Genomic DNA, 19,308 nt, shown 5'->3' with positions numbered 1-19,308 from the left:
TCTCATATGGCACAATGAACAGCCCTACTGCCTGTCTCATATGGCACAGTGAACAGCCCTACTGCCTGTCTCATATGGCACAGTGAACAGCCCTACTGTCTGCATCATATGTCACAGTGAACAGCCCTACTGTCCGTCTCATATGGCACAGTGAACAGCCCTACTGCCTGTCTCATATGGCACAGTGAACAGCCCTACTGTCCATCTCATATGGCACAGTGAACAGCCCTACTGCCTGTCTCATATGGCACAGTGAACAGCCCTACTGTCTCTCTCATATGTCACTGTGAGCAGCCCTACTGTCCATCTCATATGGCACAGTGACGAGCCCTACTGTCCATCTCATATGGCACAGTGAACAACCCTACTGTCTGTCTCATATGGCACAGTGAACAGCCCTACTGCCTGACTCATATGGCACAGTAAACAGCCCTACTGCCTGTCTCATGTGGCACAGTGAACAGACCTACTGTCCGTCTCATATGGCACAGGGAACAGCCCTAATGCCTGTCTCATATGGCACAGTGAACAGCCCTACTGTCTGTCTCATATGGCACAGTGAGCAGCCCTACTGTCTGTCTCCTATGGCATATTGAACAGCCCTGCTGTCTGTCTCATATGGAACAGTGAACAGCCCTACTGTCTGTCTCATATGGCACAGTGAACAGCCCTACTGCCTGTCTCGTATGGAACAGTGAACAGCCCTACTGTCTGTCTCATATGGCACAGTGAACAGCCCTACTGTCTGTCTCCTATGACACAGTGAACAGCCCTGCTGTCTGTCTCATATGGAACAGTGAACAGACCTACTGTCTGTCTCATATGGAACAGTGAACAGCCCTACTGTCTGTCTCATATGGAACAGTGAACAGCCCTACTGTCTGTCTCATATGACACAGTGAGCAGCCCTACTGTCTGTCTCATATGGCACAGTGAACAGCCCTACTGTCTGTCTCATATGGCACAGTGAACAGCCATACCCTCTGCCTCATATGGCACAGTGAACAGCCCTACTGTCTGCCTCAAATGGCACAGTGAACAGCCATACCCTCTGCCTCATATGGCATAGTGAACAGCCCTACTGTCTGCCTCATATGGAACAGTGAACAGCCCATATGGCACAGTGAACAGCCTCTGCCTCATATGGCACAGTGAACATCCCTACTGTCTGCCTCAAATGGCACAGTGAACAGCCATACCCTCTGCCTCATATGGCACAGTGAACAGCCCTACTGTCTGTCTCATATGACACAGTGTTTGTATTGGCACTAGGTCATGGCACTAGGTCAAACGTACATACTGAAACATGATGTGATTGTAGTGTACCTTTACAGTCAAGGCACTAGGTCAAATGTACATACTGAAACATGATACGATTCTAGTTTTCCTTTACAGTCAAGGCACTAGGTCTACAATTGAAAAAAAAAACAGGAAGAAAAATGAAGAAAATAAGGGAAGAAAGGAGAAAAAATTACGAGACATGCAAAAAGGATGGAGAGTGGAGGATAGATTCCTCTCCAGTTATACAGTAATTGGCTCTCTTTTTTCTGTTTTTTGTTCAGATTCTTCCTTTATTTTCAGGCCAGTCTCACAGTGTGAATCCCAAATGGCAGCCTATTCCTATAGGGCTCTGGTCAAAGTAGTGCACTATATGTGGGATATGGTGCCATTTGGGATGCAATAACAGGCATCGACCAGGATTATTGACCACACCAGATGTCCTTCCAGGCCGAGCTAGGAAGAGCTCTCATAACGATCCATGTTATTTATTTTGTTCTAACACTCTTCTATTTTCTCTTTCTTTCTCTCTCTCTCTCTCTCTCTCTCTCTCTCTCTCTCTCTCTCTCTCTCTCTCTCTCTCTCTCTCTCTCTCTCTCTCTCTCTCTCTCTCTCTCTATCTATCTCTCTCTCTCTCTCCTATTTCCTCTTCTTTAGGTTTTCGAGGAGAGGAATTTATATTCCTGTCATCACCTTACAATACATACACTACCGGTCAAAAGTTTTAGAACACCTACTCATTCAAGGGTTTTACTACATTGTAGAATAATAGTGAAGACACCGAAACTATAAAATAACACATATGGAATCATGTAGTAACCAAAAAAGTGTTTAACAAATCAAAATATATTTTATATTTGAGATTCTTCAAATAGCCACCCTTTGCCTTGATGACAGCTTTGCACACTCTTATAAAGTCTTATAAATTAATCCATTTAAATGAGATATTGATATCTCAGTGAACCTTAATGAGATCTGATCTCTAGATGTTTTCCTTTGAAAGGGTTAAAACTGTGAGAGATAGTTATCCATTGAGAGGCTGGGCCAGGGTCCCAAGAGGCCTGTGGGCTAACAGTCTTTCAGGTTTTAAAGATGAAAGTACAAAGGAGAGATTAGTGGTCGATTCAGCTGCACGACACTGTGTTACCTGTCAGATCCAGAACACAGCAACATCTTTGACGAGTGGCATGTTGACAAGCTAGTCCGCATTATCCCTCCAGAACACAGCAACACCTTTGACGAGTGACATGTTGACATGCTAGTCCGCATTATCCCTCCAGAACACAGCAACACCTTTGAAGAGTGACATGTTGACATGCTAGTCCGCATTATACCTCTAGAACATAGAAGACTAGCTGTGGATGTGGAGCACCATTGCTGTGCCAAAGAAAGGTTAATGTGTCCTTCACACACACGGGTAACTCCTAGAGACATTTTGGCTTATAGAATCCATTGTGTGTATCTCTGTCGTTGATCATTTGGGGGAATACAGTTTCGGAGTTTCAATACCACTGCTGTTTTCAGCCAGAGCACTAAAGACTAACTCCCACTTCAGAGGGAAACTCTCCAGGTTCCCCGTTACGCACAGTGTTCTCTTCGGCCTTACTAAAAAAATACAAGCCAAGTAAAATATGAAGTGAGGTTTAAGGATTCTTCTGGTCCTCTGTAGCTCAGCTGGTAGAGCACGGCGCTTGTAACGCCAAGGTAGTGGGTTCGATCCCCGGGACCACCCATACACAAAAATGTATGCACGCACGACTGTAAGTCGCTTTGGATAAAAGCGTCTGCTAAATGGCATATTATTATTATTATTCTGAGACCATACGGCTCAGAATACATTTGAGTCCCTCCTGAAGATACAGTGACTAATGGCATAGCACACACACACCCCCACACACACACACACACACACACACACATACACACACACACACACACACACACACACACACACACACACACACACACACACATGCACAAACAAACACACACATACACACACATACACACACAAAAACACACACAAAAACACACACACATGCACACACACAATCTTACAGAAATGTACTTAAGGCTCAGCTTTTGTTCTGTCAATAGGTGTCATATCTTAATGTAGTTTCACTCTGTTATGAAGCTACAACATGTGTAATGTGTAGTTGTACTCTGTTATGAATCTACAACATGTGTAATATGTCGTTTTACTCTGTTATGAATCTACAACATGTGTAATGTGTAGTTGTACAATACAATACAAGCCAAGTAAAATATGAAGTGAGGTTTAAGGATTCTTCTGAGACCATACGGCTACTGCAACAAGGACCTTCAGGAAGAATAAGGGGATTTGAGTGCATACTGTACTTAAGCAAAATCAAGCCATAGTCCATGATGACAAGTGTAATCCCCATCAACAAGCCGCTGCGCAGAATGATATCATTGAGGCAAAGCTTTCGAACAAATTTAACAGTGGGTGCGTCCCAAATGACAACATATTTCCTATTCAGTGCTACATTACTTTTGACCAGTTCCCATATGGCTCTGGTCAAAAGTAGTGCACTATATAGGGAATAGGGTGTCATTTGGGATGAAAGCCAGTAAAAAGTTGTGAGGGTTTTACTTTAATCATTCCAACGGGTTTGGACTCAAATGGACAGGCCGACTGACAGGTCATAATCGCTAATCGCCTTGACTATGACAATGAGGCCCTGAATATTTTGAAATATATAGTCAGTTAGTTTCTTCATTTCTATATCCCTTTTTTATGTGCTTATGAACTGCATCGACTGTAAGAGCTCAGTCTCAAGACTTAAGGCCGATAGCAAGAAAGCCACCTAATATAGAGGTTGGCAAAGTACACAGTCATCCAGTTAGGTTAATGCTGAGAAGCCAGTTCAGTGTGAAGACATTCCATGTGTGGCATATTGGAGATTTAGAATGGCATGATTCTGGGTGACAGAGAGTTTTCATCCACCATTCTACAACAGCAACATTCCACACCAGAGCTTCACATGACATTACATACCAGCATTACATTTCTCTCCATAGCCACATATATCACATTGATATTGGAGTCCATCAACATACCACCACAAGCATAAACTCAATATCCTCTTCTCTCTCAAAACAGTCAAGGCTTGCCTTTGAAAACAAGTCATGAGTCTTTAGAATGACTTAAGAACGGAACATAAAAAATTGAAATATAAAAACAAAAGCAATTTCAGATAAATAAACAAAATAGGTCAAGCTAAATTCTCTGTGACAAAACAAATCAGTAGAGTTGAAAATGCTTCAGTACATGGGAATTTAATATTCGCATGAAAATCTGTTGCCAAATGGATGGAAACCTAGCTAGTGGCCAGAAAAAAAGTGGGCCTAATTGAACAGGATTTAATCGCATTCAAATGGCTCACAAATACTGTAGATACCACTTGGAACTGACACATCCAATTTGGATACAAACAAACAGACAGGCACGCAACATTTGAAAAGTGTTTTCCTAAATACAACCCAGTCATCCTTGGCACTGACAGAGAAATCAATCCCTGAGGATTTACATTCCATAATTAAAGATGAAGAAAATTATAATAATGAAAAAAAAAGATCATAACCATCAAAAGCAAATACACAATACAAAAAAAGGCCCTGTCGATCCTGTAAGCCTGTTCTGTGCGCTAGCCTGGCCCTCATGCCTGTGGGGCCTGTTATGTGTGCTAGCCTGGCTCTCCTGCCTGTGGGGCCTGTTGTGTGTGCTAGCCTGGCCCTCCTGCCTGTGGGGCCTGTTGTGTGTGCTAGCCTGGCCTGGCCCTCCTGCCTGTGGGGCCTGTTCTGTGTGCTAGCCTGGCCCTCCTGCCTGTGGGGCCTGTTCTGTGTGCTAGCCTGGCATGGCCCTCCCCTGCCTGTGGGGCCTGTTCTGTGTGCTAGCTTGGCCTGGCCTTCCTGCCTGCGGGGCCTTTTAAGCCTCACATGGCACTTGGCTGTGGTGACAGCAATTAAATATACTGTTGCTGGCAGGCTGTTGGTGTGGTATTATGACTTATCCACTTCTCTAGTCTGTATTCCAAATGGTACCCTATTCCCTATATAGCAGTACTTTTGACCAGGGTGTCATTTGGGACGCAGACACTGGAAATTAGATTCAAAGATTCCGAGACTCTAAGGGCAGCTTCACCAACACCGCCATCTGAATATATGTAAATATTTACCTCACAAAGGACCTCAACATCTCAACAATCTGTGAAGTTAAACCACACTACCAGAGAGTAAAGGATTTGTAGTAATAAGACATTCTCAGAAGCTATATTATTAACTACATTATTACAATGACCATATAACTACTAAGGTTTCTGAACTGATAATGTAGGGAACTAGCTAAATGCTGTACAAACATGTTGTACTAGTGTTATCAGATTAGATAAAACCAGATGAAAGGGCTGGATCTTCACAGCCTCACAACCCTGTACTGTAGACGCAATCCCACGCCTGTTTGCACACCCTATATGAGACAGAGGACACACTCCATGGTGAAGGCCTGGAATTAGACTCGTGTTGTGTCAGTTTTCTGCTACGTTAACACTTCTCTCCATCTCTCCCTGTGGCTCGCCTTCTGCTAGTACTGTATGCATCCTAGATGGCAACCTGTTTCTTTTATGGTACACTACGTTTGACCAGAGCCCTGGTCAAAAGTAGTGCACTATTTAGGGAGTAGGGTGCCATTTAGGATGGTGGCATCTGCAGTTGGCACACAACATGCTGCCCAAGGACAGTGTCCAGAGAGCGTATACAGTACATTTCAGTGACGACTCCGGGCACAGCTAGTGTCCAGGTAGCCATGCGTATAGCCTACAGTACGTCACACCCTGATGAGCTAGCCATGCCTATAGCCTACAGTACGTCACACCTTGATGAGCTAGTCATGCCTATAGCCTACAGTACGTCACACCCTGATGAGCTAGCCATTTCTATAGCCTAGTAGTACGTCACACCCTGATGAGCTAGCCATTTCTATAGCCTAGTAGTACGTCACACCCTGATGAGCTAGCCATGCATATAGCCTAGTAGTACGTCACACCCTGATGAGCTAGCCATGCGTATAGCCTACAGTGCGTCACACCCTGATGAGCTAGCCATTTCTATAGCCTAGTAGTACGTCACACCCTGATGAGCTAGCCATTTCTATAGCCTAGTAGTACGTCACACCCTGATGAGCTAGCCATGCATATAGCCTAGTAGTACGTCACACCCTGATGAGCTAGCCATGCCTATAGCCTACAGTACGTCACACCCTGATGAGCTAGCCATTTCTATAGCCTAGTAGTACGTCACACCCTGATGAGCTAGCCATTTCTATAGCCTAGTAGTACGTCACACCCTGATGAGCTAGCCATGCATATAGCCTAGTAGTACGTCACACCCTGATGAGCTAGCCATGCGTATAGCCTACAGTGCGTCACACCCTGATGAGCTAGCCATTTCTATAGCCTAGTAGTACATCACACCCTGATGAGCTAGCCATTTCTATAGCCTAGTAGTACGTCACACCCTGATGAGCTAGCCATGCATATAGCCTAGTAGTACGTCACACCCTGATGAGCTAGCCATGCCTATAGCCTACAGTACGTCACACCCTGATGAGCTAGCCATTTCTATAGCCTAGTAGTAGGTCACACCCTGATGAGCTAGCCATTTCTATAGCCTAGTAGTACGTCACACCCTGATGAGCTAGCCATGCCTATAGCCTAGTAGTACGTCACACCCTGATGAGCTAGCCATTTCTATAGCCTAGTAGTACGTCACACCCTGATGAGCTAGCCATGCCTATAGCCTACAGTACGTCACACCCTGATGAGCTAGCCATGCGTATAGCCTAGTAGTACGTCACACCCTGATGAGCTAGCCATGCCTATAGCCTAGTAGTACGTTACACCCTGATGAGCTAGCCATGCGTATAGCCTAGTAGTACGTCACACCCTGATGAGCTAGCCATGCGTAAATCCTAGTAGTACATCACACCCTGATGAGCTAGCCATGCCTATAGCCTAGTAGTACGTCACACCTTGATGAGCTAGCCATGCGTATAGCCTACAGTACTTTACACCCTGATGAGCTAGCCATGCGTATTGCCTACTGTAAGCACCCTTTCATTCAGTTTTACAGGCAGCATCCCAGTCTTAGTGCAGATCATCAGACTCTTTAAGCACCATTTCATTCAATTTTACAGGCAAGACGGATTGCCTGCTAACAGCTTAGCTACCTCCACTGTCCGACAGCCCCATACTGGGCTCGAACCAGTGGTCCTCTGCTTTGCAACACATGTGACCGCCCTCCTTGACAATGTTCCAACGGGTTGAGCCACCCAAAAGATACCGATTGGATAGCTCCATCCGTGACATTTCAAGCTAGCTGTGGAGTGATCTTTCTGTACGTTCTTAACTCCGTTACACTTGCAGGACAAATACAACTTTGAATATATTGTGTAAAAGCTATTTCAGAAAAAGCTATTTTGACCTCTTCAATATCCAGAGAAAGATCAAAACAAGATAGGCGTGAAAAAATGGAATCATCCAATCTCTATGAACGGCCACACAACCTGAACCGCCGTTACCAAATAAATAGCACTTACCTTAGTGAAGGGTAGTAGATATTTGCAGTGCTGTCCCCAGGTCTGAGTGATTAAAGGAAAGTCCAAAATGTCTACTCTGTGTGTTTTAGGATATAAATCATGTTCAATCGTGTATAATGTACATAATGTACCTAACGTACCTAGATTTAAAATCGCAGTGAAAAATCTTGATGTACTGCAGGCAATGGAAAGATAGGACAGATCCAAATCACAGATATCTGAAAATGGTTGCATTCCTTATACAGGAGGGAAATGGTTCCTCATACATTTTATGAATTCATGGATATTGTGTCGACTTACCTGTACAAACTAATTTGATTTGACTTTCAATACACATTGTATCATGCCCATATATTTTCACAAACACATCTCTTACCTGGCTTACTTAGACAGTAACGATATAGTGTTCAGCCAGGTCACCCATGATACAAATCAAATCAAATCAAATTGTGTTTGTCACATGCGCCGAATACAACAGGTGTAGACATTACAGTGAAATGCTTACTTTCAAGCCCTTAACCAACAATGCCGTTTTAAGAACAATAATTGCTAAGTAAAAAATAGATAACAAAAAAATAAATAATTAAAATAATTAAATAGCAGCAGTAAAATAACAGTAGCGAGGCTATATACAGGGGGAACCGGTACAGAGTCAATGTGCGGGGACACAAGTTAGTCAAGGTAATTGAGATAGTCCGGGTAGCCATTTGATTAGCTGTTCAGGAGTCTTATGGCTTGGGGGTAGAAGCTGTTGAGAAGCCTTTTGGACCTAGACTTGGTGCTCCGGTACCGCTTGCTGTGCGGTAGCAGAGGGAACAGTCTATGACTAGGGTGGCTGGAGTCTTTGACAATTTTTAGAGCCTTCCTCTGACACCGCCTGGTATAGAGGTCCTGGATGGCAGGAACATTGGCCCCAGTGATATACTGGGCCGTACGCACTACCCTCTGTAGTGACTTGCGGTCGGAGGCCGAGCAGTTGCAATACAAGGCAGTGATGCAACCAGTCAGGGTGCAGCTGTATAACTTTTTGAGGATCTGAGGACCCATGCCAAATATTTTCAGTCTCCTGAATAGTCTTCATCGTGCCCTCTTCACGACTGTCTTGGTGTGTTTCGACTATGATAGTTTGTTGGTGATGTGGACACCAAGGAACTTGAAGCTCTCAACCTGCTCCACTACAGCCCCGTCGATGAGAATGGGGGCGAGCTCTTTCCTCTTTTTCCTGTAATCTTCAATTATCTCCTTTGTCTTGATCACGTTGAGGGAGACGTTGTTATCCTGGCACCACACGGCCAGGTCTCAGACCTCCTCCCTATAGGCTGTCTCATCATTGTCGGTGATCAGGCCTACCACTGTTGTGTTGTCTGCAAACTTAATGATGGTGTTGGAGTCGTGCCTGGCCATGCAGTCATGGGTGAACAGGGAGTACAGGAGTGGACTGAGCACGCACCCCTGAGGGGCCCCCGTGTTGAGGATCAGCGTGGCAGATGTGTTGTTACCTACCCTTACCACTTGGGGGCGGCCCGTCAGGAAGTCCAGGATCCAGTTACAGAGGGAGGTCTTTAGTCCCAGGGTCCTTAGCTTAGTGATGAGGGCACTATGGTATTGAACGCTGAGCTGTAGTCAATGAATAGCATTCTCACGTAGGTGTTCCTATTGTTCAGGTGGGAAATGGCAGTGTGGAGTGTAATAGAGATTGAATCATCTGTGGATCTGTTGGGGCAGTATGCAAATTGAAGTGGGTCTAGGGTATCCGGGATGATGCTGTTGATGTGAGCCATGACCAGCCTTTCAAAACACTTGCACAGTGCTACGGGTCGGTAGTCATTTAGGCAGGTTACCTTAGTGTTCTTGGGCACAGGGACTATGGTGGTCTGCTTGAAACATGTTGGTATTACAGACTCAGTTAGGGACAGGTTGAACATGTCAGTGAAGACACTTGCCAGGTCAGCGCATGTCTTGGTAATCCGTCTGGCCCTGCGGCCTTGTGAATGTTGACCTGTTTAAAGGTCTTACTCACATTGGCTACGGAGAGCGTGATCACACAGTCGTCTGGAACAACTGATGCTCTCATGCATGCTTCAGTGTTGCTTGCCTCGAAGCGAGCATAGAAGTCATTTAGCTCGTCTGGTAGGCTTGTGTCATTGGGCAGCTCGCGGCTGTGCTTCCCTTTGTAGTCTGTAATAGTTTGCAAGCCCTGCCACATCAGACGAGCATCGGAGCCAGTGTGTAGTACGAGTCAGTATTTGACATCCATCCATGTCTGAGGACGTTTTGGAGATGATGTGAAAACCGGCCAATAGGGGCAACAGTGAGCGCTGTTACCTTCAAGTAGGTTTAGTAAGCATCTGCCTCTAGTGTGAAAGTTTGCATGTTCAAATCCAGCGATAGAAAGTCGTTTTTTATATTTTTGTTTTAAGCCTATCCCGAACCTTAACCCTTACCTTAACCGTTCAGAATTAATGCCTGAAATTAACCCTAACTTAAACATTTGGAGATAATGCCTAAACTTAACCTTTAACACTTTAAAATTTTACGTTTGGAACTACTTCGAAATTTGACATTTAATAAACACGGATGAACGTCTAATTCTGACGTGAGACTGTGAGAGTTTGTTGACAGTATTACAGGTGATAACATGATAATAATTTATTGAGAATGGAAATGGAACACTGGAAAGGAATTTCACAGTCCCACAATTCCCACACAATCTACAAGCTGCTGAGACATCGACATTGTCTTTCATTGACGACTGTCAATCCAGCTCACACGGCAGGGCACATAACATACTGTAACTCTTATGGATGAAATAAACCAACCAAACAATGACTTCTCTTTAGACCTGCTTGTCTTGAATGATCTCTTTAGACCTGCTTGTCTTGAATGATCTCTTTAGACCTGCTTGTTTTGAATGATCTCTTTAGACCTGCTTGTCTTGAATGATCTCTTTAGACCTGCTTGTTTTGAATGATCTCTTTAGACCTGCTTGTCTTGAATGATCTCTTTAGACCTGCTTGTCTTGAATGATCTCTTTAGACCTGCTTGTTTTGAATGATCTCTTTAGACCTGCTTGTCTTGAATGATCTCTTTAGACCTGCTTGTCTTGAATGATCTCTTTAGACCTGCTTGTCTTGAATGACCTCTTTAGACCTGCTTGTCTTGAATGATCTCTTTAGACCTGCTTGTCTTGAATGATCCAATGATCTAACTGTTAAGGAATCAAATGAATAAATTCAAAGCTGTTTACCTGGAATGCTCAGTAGGGACCTTCGAAGCCAACCTTCTCTTTCCCTCCGCCCTGGGTAGGAGAGGCAAACGGGCAGAGATCAGAGGTCCACTTACCCTCTGTGGAGCGCGGCACGGCAGCACAGCCATCCAGGATAAGGTGCTGCCCAGCCCATTGGGGTGCCCAGCCCATTGCTTGCTGCCCACGACACTCAGGTTGGTCAGACACTGGGGCCAGATATAGCCTTTCCCCCATCACACCACATTACCCATCAATCCGGTGGTTAATGCTGCACTGGCATCAGGTACAAGCAGAGTGGAGTGGACATCACATGTCCCCCCCTTGTGAATGTCTTTATGGTTTTAATGCATCAAGCAGAAATAAAATAATCCACTCCTCATCAAAAAGTGTGAGCTGACCGCAAAGTAAAAGCAGCAACCTACCTTGGGTACCGTAACTCACATACATTTTATATAATAGTAGCATAAAGCAATGTAATAATGCTCATGACTTTATATGCTTAATGAAATCAGCATATAAGGCCACAGACAGCTGACTACATGGAGTTTGAGGAAATTACGAGTGGAGAGTACCTTTACTACCTAGGATAGTTGATGGAATGTTCCAGTTTCCAGACAAGAGGAGGAAGAGAGGAAGGAAAGACATCCATAAGTGTCATGGTCATACCGACAGACAGGAAGAAGGACCGAAGAACACAGAGTGTCTGCATCCCAAATGGAACCTTTTTCCCTATATATGGTCTGGTGAAAATAAGTGCACTATATAGGGAATAGGGTGCCATTTGGGACAAACAAGAGAGAACACAGTGAGAGGCACAATGGGATAAATATAATATCCAAGATGATGTAAGAGATTGTAGAAAGGATGGCGGTATGGAGGGGGGGTGCAAGGCACAAGTGAGCAATATTTCATTTCAGGCTCAGACTGAGTACTGCATGCTAGGAGATGAGCATCAGCCAGACTGATGTGGAGAAGATGAGGCAGAGGTTGTTTCCTAAATGGCACCCTATTCAAAAGTAGTGCACTACATAGGGAATAGGGTGCCATTTGGGATGCACAATGAGACTGCCTTGGAAATGGAGAGAGGTTTTCACAGCTCACTGTGGTTCACTGTCTGACTGCTAAAGCATTCCAGCAGCACGGATAATATAGAGGGGGTCTGATGTCCTATAGTAGCTACATCACAATCATGCATTATCTTCAGCATGTTTTGTTTTGGTTTTTATCATCACTTTGAAATTAACCACAGCATGATGGCATGATGAAACTGCCGGCCGAATGAGAATGTAGATGAGTTTGAAACATACTGGCAAGAAAAGTATGAGCTGATTTGAGGCGATGAGTGGAGAGAGAGGGGAACAAGACAAAAATAAAGTAAAAAACCAGATGAACAAACCAAACCAAATCATTCACTGTTGCAAAGCAGCTTTAATGAATGACAGACCAGATCTGAAAAGCAGTTTTAAAAGCCCTGAGTACCCCAGCCAGCAGCAAGAGAAGCAGCAAAATAAGTCTTTGTATGGAGCACAAGGGGAGAGGGGACGGAGGAGGGACCAAAGGAACAGAGCCCATACCTTGGTCGCCCATCATCAAGTGCGCCAGACCTTAAAGGAAAACAAGAGCACAGTCAGCAGAGAAACAAGGGATCACAGAGAGGCTAGGGCTGCCTCCCAAATAGCGCCCTATTCTCTTTACAGAGCAATACCAGAGTCCTGGTTAAAAGTAGTGCACTATAAAGGGAACAGGGTGTCATTTGGGATGTAACCTAGGTCAAACTGACACACAGGCATCTGTGTCTGGTAGATGCCTGTGGTATTTTGGGAGGTGTTGGGGAGAAGGGGGATGGAGAGCGAGGAAGGGGTACAGTCAGACAAGGTTGGGTTAGGGTGATGAGCATGTTTCCAACCAAGAGAGAGGTTGCAATGTGTCATCAGTCAGACTTACTAGATTTAAATTAACAGTAATAATTGCAAGTTAGTTGAGGTTCCATTTGTCCAAGAGGGGCATCCTCTCAGAATGCTCAACCCAGTCCACCTGCTGTACCTACCAACCCTTAAAGCCATGGCCTGACTCCACATTTAACAAGTTTAACAAGATTTTGAGATGTGAATCTCTTTCATTAGATCCACAATTTTCTCCATTCACTTCCAAAGATCCAAACAAAGTATTTGCATAATAATATTGTCAGTAATATACAGTGAGGGAAAAAAGTATTTGATCCCCTGCTGATTTTGTACATTTGCCCACTGACAAAGACAAGATCAGTCTATAATTTTAATGGTAGGTTTATTTGAACAGTGAGAGACAGAATGACAACAAAAAAATCCTGAAAAAAGCATGTCAAAAATGTTACACATTGATTTGCATTTTATTGAGGGAAATAAGTATTTGACCCCTCTGCAAAACATTACTTAGTACTTGGTGGCAAAACCCTTGTTGGCAATCACAGAGGTCAGACATTTCTTGTAGTTGGCCACCAGCTTTGCACACATCTCAGGACGGATTTTGTCCCACTCCTCCTTGCAGATCTCCAAGTCATTAAGGTTTCGAGCCTGACGTTTGGCAACTCGAACCTTCAGCTCCCTCCACAGATTTTCTATGGGATTAAGATCTGGAGACTGGCAAGGCCACTCCAGGACCTTAATGTGCTTCTTCTTGAGCCACTCCTTTGTTGCCATGGAAGTGTGTTTTGGGTCATTGTCATGCTGGAATACCCATCCACGACCATTTTCAATGCCCTGGCTGAGGGAAGGAGGTTCTCACCCAAGATTTGATGGTACATGGCCCCGTCCATCGTCCCTTTGATGCGGTGAAGTTGTCCTGTCCCCTTAGCAGAAAAACACCCCCAAAGCATAATGTTTCCACCTCCATGTTTGACAGTGGGGATGGTGTTCTTGGGGTCATAGGCAGCATTCCTCCTCCTCCAAACACGGCGAGTTGAGTTGATGCCAAAGAGCTCGATTTTGGTCTCATCTGACCACAACACTTTCACCCAGTTCTCCTCTGAATCATTCAGATGTTCATTGGCAAACTTCAGACGGCCCTGTTTATGTGCTTTCTTGAGCAGGATTTCAGTCCTTCACGGCGTAGTGTGTTACCAATTGTTTTCTTGGTGACTATGGTCCCTGCTGCCTTGAGATCATTTACAAGATCCTCCCGTGTAGTTCTGGGCTGATTCCTCACCGTTCTCATGATCATTGCAACTCCACGAGGTGAGATCTTGCATGGAGCCCCAGGCCGAGGAAGATTGACAGTTATTTTGTGTTTCTTCCATTTGCGAATAATCGCACCAACTGTTGTCACCTTCTCACCAAGCTGCTTGGCGATGGTCTTGTAGCCCATTCCAGCCTTGTGTAGGTCTACAATCTTGTCCCTGACATCCTTGGAGAGCTCTTTGGTCTTGGCCATGGTGGAGAGTTTGGAATCTCATTGGCTGATTGCTTCTGTGGACAGGTGTCTTTTATACAGGTAACAAGCTGAGATTAGGAGCACTCCCTTTAAGAGTGTGCTCCTAATCTCAGCTCGTTACCTGTATAAAAGACACCTGGGAGCCAGAAATCTTACTGATTGAGAAGGGGTCAAATACTTATTTTTACATGCGTTTTTCTGGATTTTTTTGTTGTTATTCTGTCTCTCACTGTTCAAATAAACCTACCATTAAAATTATAGACTGATAATTTATTTGTCAGTGGGCAAACGTACAAAATCAGCAGGGGATCAAATACTTTTTTCCCTCACTGTAAAGCTATTTGATTGCGCAGGGTCTGGTCATCTTCCCATCCTTAATGCAAAGATGTAAGACACTATTGTAAATAAAGATATTGTTTAGCTTTCAATTCAGAGTTTGTTCTTTAAAGTTGCATTCAGTTGTTTACTATGACACTACTATCTCCTTGTAAATGGGAACAGACTATTGCCTACTTCCCGCAGTTTGCAGAAAACATAAAATGTTTGTTCTATCCCTTCCAAACCATTAAATTATGTAATGTAGTGTATCAACAATAACCTGCAGAAAACATATTTCAAACCAGTGGGAGATCCAAGTCTTGACAGTGTAGTAGTAGCCTAAATCCTTACCCACGTCTTAATATACAGCGCCTTCGGAAAGTATTCAGACCCCTTGACTTTTTCCACATTTTGTTACGTTACAGCCTTTTTCTAAAATTGATTACATTGTTTTTTTCCCCTCATCAATCTACACACAGGTTTCTAGAAAAGTATGCTGATTTAAAATAGCAACCCCCCAGAAATATAACATTTACGTAACTATTCAGACCCTTTACTCAGTACTTTGTTGAAGCACCTTTGGCAGCTACTACAGCCTCGAGTCTTCTTGGGTATTTAGGGAGTTTCTCTCATTCTTTTCTGCAGATCCTCACAAGCTCTGTCAGGTTGGATGGGGAGCGTTGCTGCACAGCTATTTGCAGGTCTCTCCAGAGATGTTCGTTCGAGTTCAAGTCTGTGCTCTGGCTGGGCCACTCAAGGACATTTAGAGACTTGTCCCGAAGCCACTCATGTGTTGTTTTGGCTGTGTGCTTAGGGTTGTTGTCCTGTTGGAAGGTGAACCTTCGCCCAAGTCTGAGGTCCTGAGAGCTCTGGAGCAGGTTTTCATCAAGGATCTCTATGTACTTTGCTCCGTTCATCTTTCCCTCGATCCTGACTAGTCTCCCACCACCATGCTTCACCGTAGGGATGATGCCAGGTTTCCTCCTGACGTGAAGCTTGGCATTCAGGCCAAAGAGTTCAATTTTGGTTTCATCAGACCAGATAATCTTGTTTCTCATGGTCTGAGAGTCTTTAGGTGCCTTTTGGCAAAGTCCAAGTGGTATGTCATGTGCCTTTTACTGAAGAGTGGCTTCCGTCTGGCCACCCTACCATAATGGCCTGATTGGTTGAGTGCTGCAGAGATGGTTTTCCTTCTGGAAAGTTTTCCGATCTCCACAGAGGAACTCTAGAGCTCTGTCAGAGTGACCATCGGGATCTTGGTCACCTCCCTGACCAAGGCCCTTCTCCCCCGATTGTTCAGTTTGGCCGGGCGGCCAGCTCTAGGAAGAGTCTTGGTGGTTCCAAACTTATTCCATTTAAGAATGATGGAGGGCACTGTATTCTTGGGGACCTTCAATGCTGCAGAATTTTTTTGCTACCCTTCACCAGATCTGTACCTCGACACAATCCTGTCTCGGAGCTCTACGGGCAATTCCTTCAACCTCATGGCTTTGTTTTTGCTGTGACATGCACTGTCAATTATGGGACCTTTTATAGACATTCGTGTGCCTTTCCAAATCATGTCCAATCAATTGAATTTACCACAGATTGACTCCAATCAAGTTGTAGCAACATCTCAAGGATGATCAATGGAAACAGGATGCACCTGAGCTCAATTTAATAAGGTATTTCTGCTTTCTATTTTAATAAATTTGGTAAAATTTCTAAAAACCTTTTTTCACTTTATCAGGATGGGGTATTGTTTGTAGATTGCTGAGGATTTAAATCAATTTTAGAATAAGGCTGTAACGTAACAACATTTGGAAAAAGTCAAGGGGTCTGAATACTTTCCGAAGGCATTGTACTTAGCTAAACTTTTGCCAGAACTTTCACAGATACTCATTGACATATACATCTATGGTTGATTTCAAGAATAGTAACAACTGCACCAATTTAAGCGAATGTTCCACAATTTGTCATCAGGATCATGATAATCAGTGTAGTTAAGAACAGCTAACCTTTCCAGTCCATCATTTCATTATCCCAAACCACGCGTTGCTCCTGAACCAATGACCGAGCAAATTTTGCAACAGCATATTCCCAGAAACGCAAATGAGAAAAACATATGGAGCCGACTTACCATATCAGTAGCACATTTTAACACCATTTCCCCATGACATACAGTATGTTAGGAGTGATTTAAGCCATGACAACCATAAATAATAAATCACAGTGGAAAGATGATAAAAACCATGATAAAGAAAAGAGAAAATAGAATACCCACCTTCAACACGGTGGTCTTCTGCAAGCGGACGGAGGGGCGGAAGGAGAAAGAGGAAAAGGAAGACATTCATTATGCAGCATGCAGACTGGTACAGGACTGTTGCCATGTAACGTAACCAAGGCAACACACATCACATGCAAAGTGCCCCACGTTGTGCTATATTGACAACCCCTGCAGAGGGGAGGTCTCGTTGCTGCAGAGGCCTACTGTCTCTCTATGTTCAACATAACTGGTGGTGTTTCAATGCTGCAGAGGACTTTTGTCTGTTCAATGTCTGTTCAACTATCGGTTCTTGGATTTGAGAAAAGTGATATAAAGATCTCATGCATTATTATTAAGATGACTTACTGCTCTTTGTAATCTAGTTATATGCTATACAAGTGGGTCTGTCTTCATCTCTGGATCCTGTTTTGTGGTATTTGATATCATAAGTCTTTGATCATATGCCTACCTGGGATACAGGACACGGCTGTATTTATAAAAAACAATAAACTTGTTAGATCTTGAGTGGATTACTATGCCCCCTCTGGATAGCTTTATGTAGGCTTTGTTGTTAGCTTGTTTACTAGCTTGTTGTTATCTTGTCTGCTAGCTTGTTGTTAGATTGTCTGCTAGCTTGTTGTTAGGTTGTCTGCTAGCTTGTTGTTAGATTGTCTGCTAGCTTGTTGTTAGGTTGTCTGCTAGCTTGTTGTTAGATTGTCTGCTAGCTTGTTGTTAGGTTGTCTGCTAGCTTGTTGTTAGCTTGTCTGCTAGCTTGTTGTAAGCTTGTCTGCTAGCATTGCTGCTAGATTGTTGGCTAGCTTGTTGTTAACGTGTCTGTTGTTAACTTGTTAGCACAGTGCCAACTGTGCATGTACAGTGGGGGAAAAAAGTATTTAGTCAGCCACCAATTGTGCAAGTTCTCCCACTTAAAAAGATGAGAGAGGCCTGTAATTTTCATCATAGGTACATGTCAACTATGACAGAAAAATTGAGAGAAAAAAATCCTGAAAATCACATTGTAGGATTTTTAATGAATTTATTAGCAAATTATGGTAAAAAAAATAAGTATTTGGTCACCTACAAACAAGCAAGATTTCTGGCTCTCACAGACCTGTAACTTATTCTTTAAGAGGCTCCTCTGTCCTCCACTCGTTACCTGTATTAATGGCACCTGTTTGAACTTGTTATCAGTATAAAAGACACCTGTCCACAACCTCAAACAGTCACACTCCAAACTCCACTATGGCCAAGACCAAAGAGCTGTCAAAGGACACCAGAAACAAAATTGTAGACCTGCACCAGGCTGGGAAGACTGAATCTGCAATAGGTAAGCAGCTTGGTTTGAAGAAATCAACTGTGGGAGCAATTATTAGGAAATGGAAGACATACAAGACCACTGATGATCTCCCTCGATTTGGGGCTCCACGCAAGATCTCACCCCGTGGGGTCAAAATGATCACAAGAACGGTGAGCAAAAATCCCAGAACCACACGGGGGGACCTAGTGAATGACCTGCAGAGAGCTGGGACCAAAGTAACAAAGCCTACCATCAGTAACACACTACGCCGCCAGGGACTCAAATCCTGCAGTGCCAGACGTGTCCCACTGCTTAAACCAGTACATGTCCAGGCCCGTCTGAAGTTTGCTAGAGTGCATTTGGATGACCCAGAAGAGGATTGGGAGAATGTCATATGGTCAGATGAAACCAAAATAGAACTTTTTGGTAAAAACTCAACTCGTCGTGTTTGGAGGACAAAGAATGCTGAGTTGCAATCAAAGAACACCATACCTACTGTGAAGCATGGGGGTGGAAACATCATGATTTGGGGCTGTTTTTCTGCAAAGGGACCAGGACGACTGATCCGTGTAAAGGAAAGAATGAATGGGGCCATGTATCGTGAGATTTTGAGTGAAAACCTCCTTCCATCAGCAAAGGCATTGAAGATGAAACGTGGCTGGGTCTTTCAGCATGACAATGATCGCAAACACACCGCCCGGGCAACGAAGGAGTGGCTTCGTAAGAAGCATTTCAAGGTCCTGGAGTGGCCTAGCCAGTCTCCAGATCTCAACCCCATAGAAAATCTTTGGAGGGAGTTGAAAGTCCGTGTTGCCCAGCGACAGCCCCAAAACATCACTGCTCTAGAGGAGATCTGCATGGAGGAATGGGCCAAAATACCAGCAACAGTGTGTGAAAAC

At 44.0% G+C, this 19,308-nt stretch overlaps 1 protein-coding gene across 13 annotated transcripts in view; it reads right to left on the bottom strand.

The window, feature by feature from the left end:
- The window catches only part of LOC121555656 (neurexin-1a-like), an 838,957-nt gene that overhangs the window by 786,037 nt on the left and 33,612 nt on the right, over positions 1–19,308 (bottom strand). For 8 of the 13 annotated variants that reach the window (XM_041869510.2, XM_041869572.2, XM_041869886.2 and 5 more), the window contains exons 3-5: positions 17,131–17,148; positions 12,716–12,745; positions 11,142–11,192 (exon numbers count right to left, since the gene is read on the bottom strand). In XM_041869510.2, the coding sequence (XP_041725444.1) occupies positions 11,142–11,192; positions 12,716–12,745; positions 17,131–17,148 (99 nt within the window). The remainder of the gene's footprint in view (positions 1–11,141; positions 11,193–12,715; positions 12,746–17,130; positions 17,149–19,308) is intronic. The other 5 variants (XM_041869769.2, XM_041870154.2, XM_041870027.2 and 2 more) reach the window with 1 other exon arrangement.

Source organism: Coregonus clupeaformis, chromosome 1, assembly GCF_020615455.1.
Source record: "Coregonus clupeaformis isolate EN_2021a chromosome 1, ASM2061545v1, whole genome shotgun sequence".
Lineage (NCBI taxonomy): Eukaryota > Metazoa > Chordata > Actinopteri > Salmoniformes > Salmonidae > Coregonus > Coregonus clupeaformis.
Note: the sequence above shows the minus strand (reverse complement) of the source record. Positions and strands in the feature narration are given on the sequence as shown.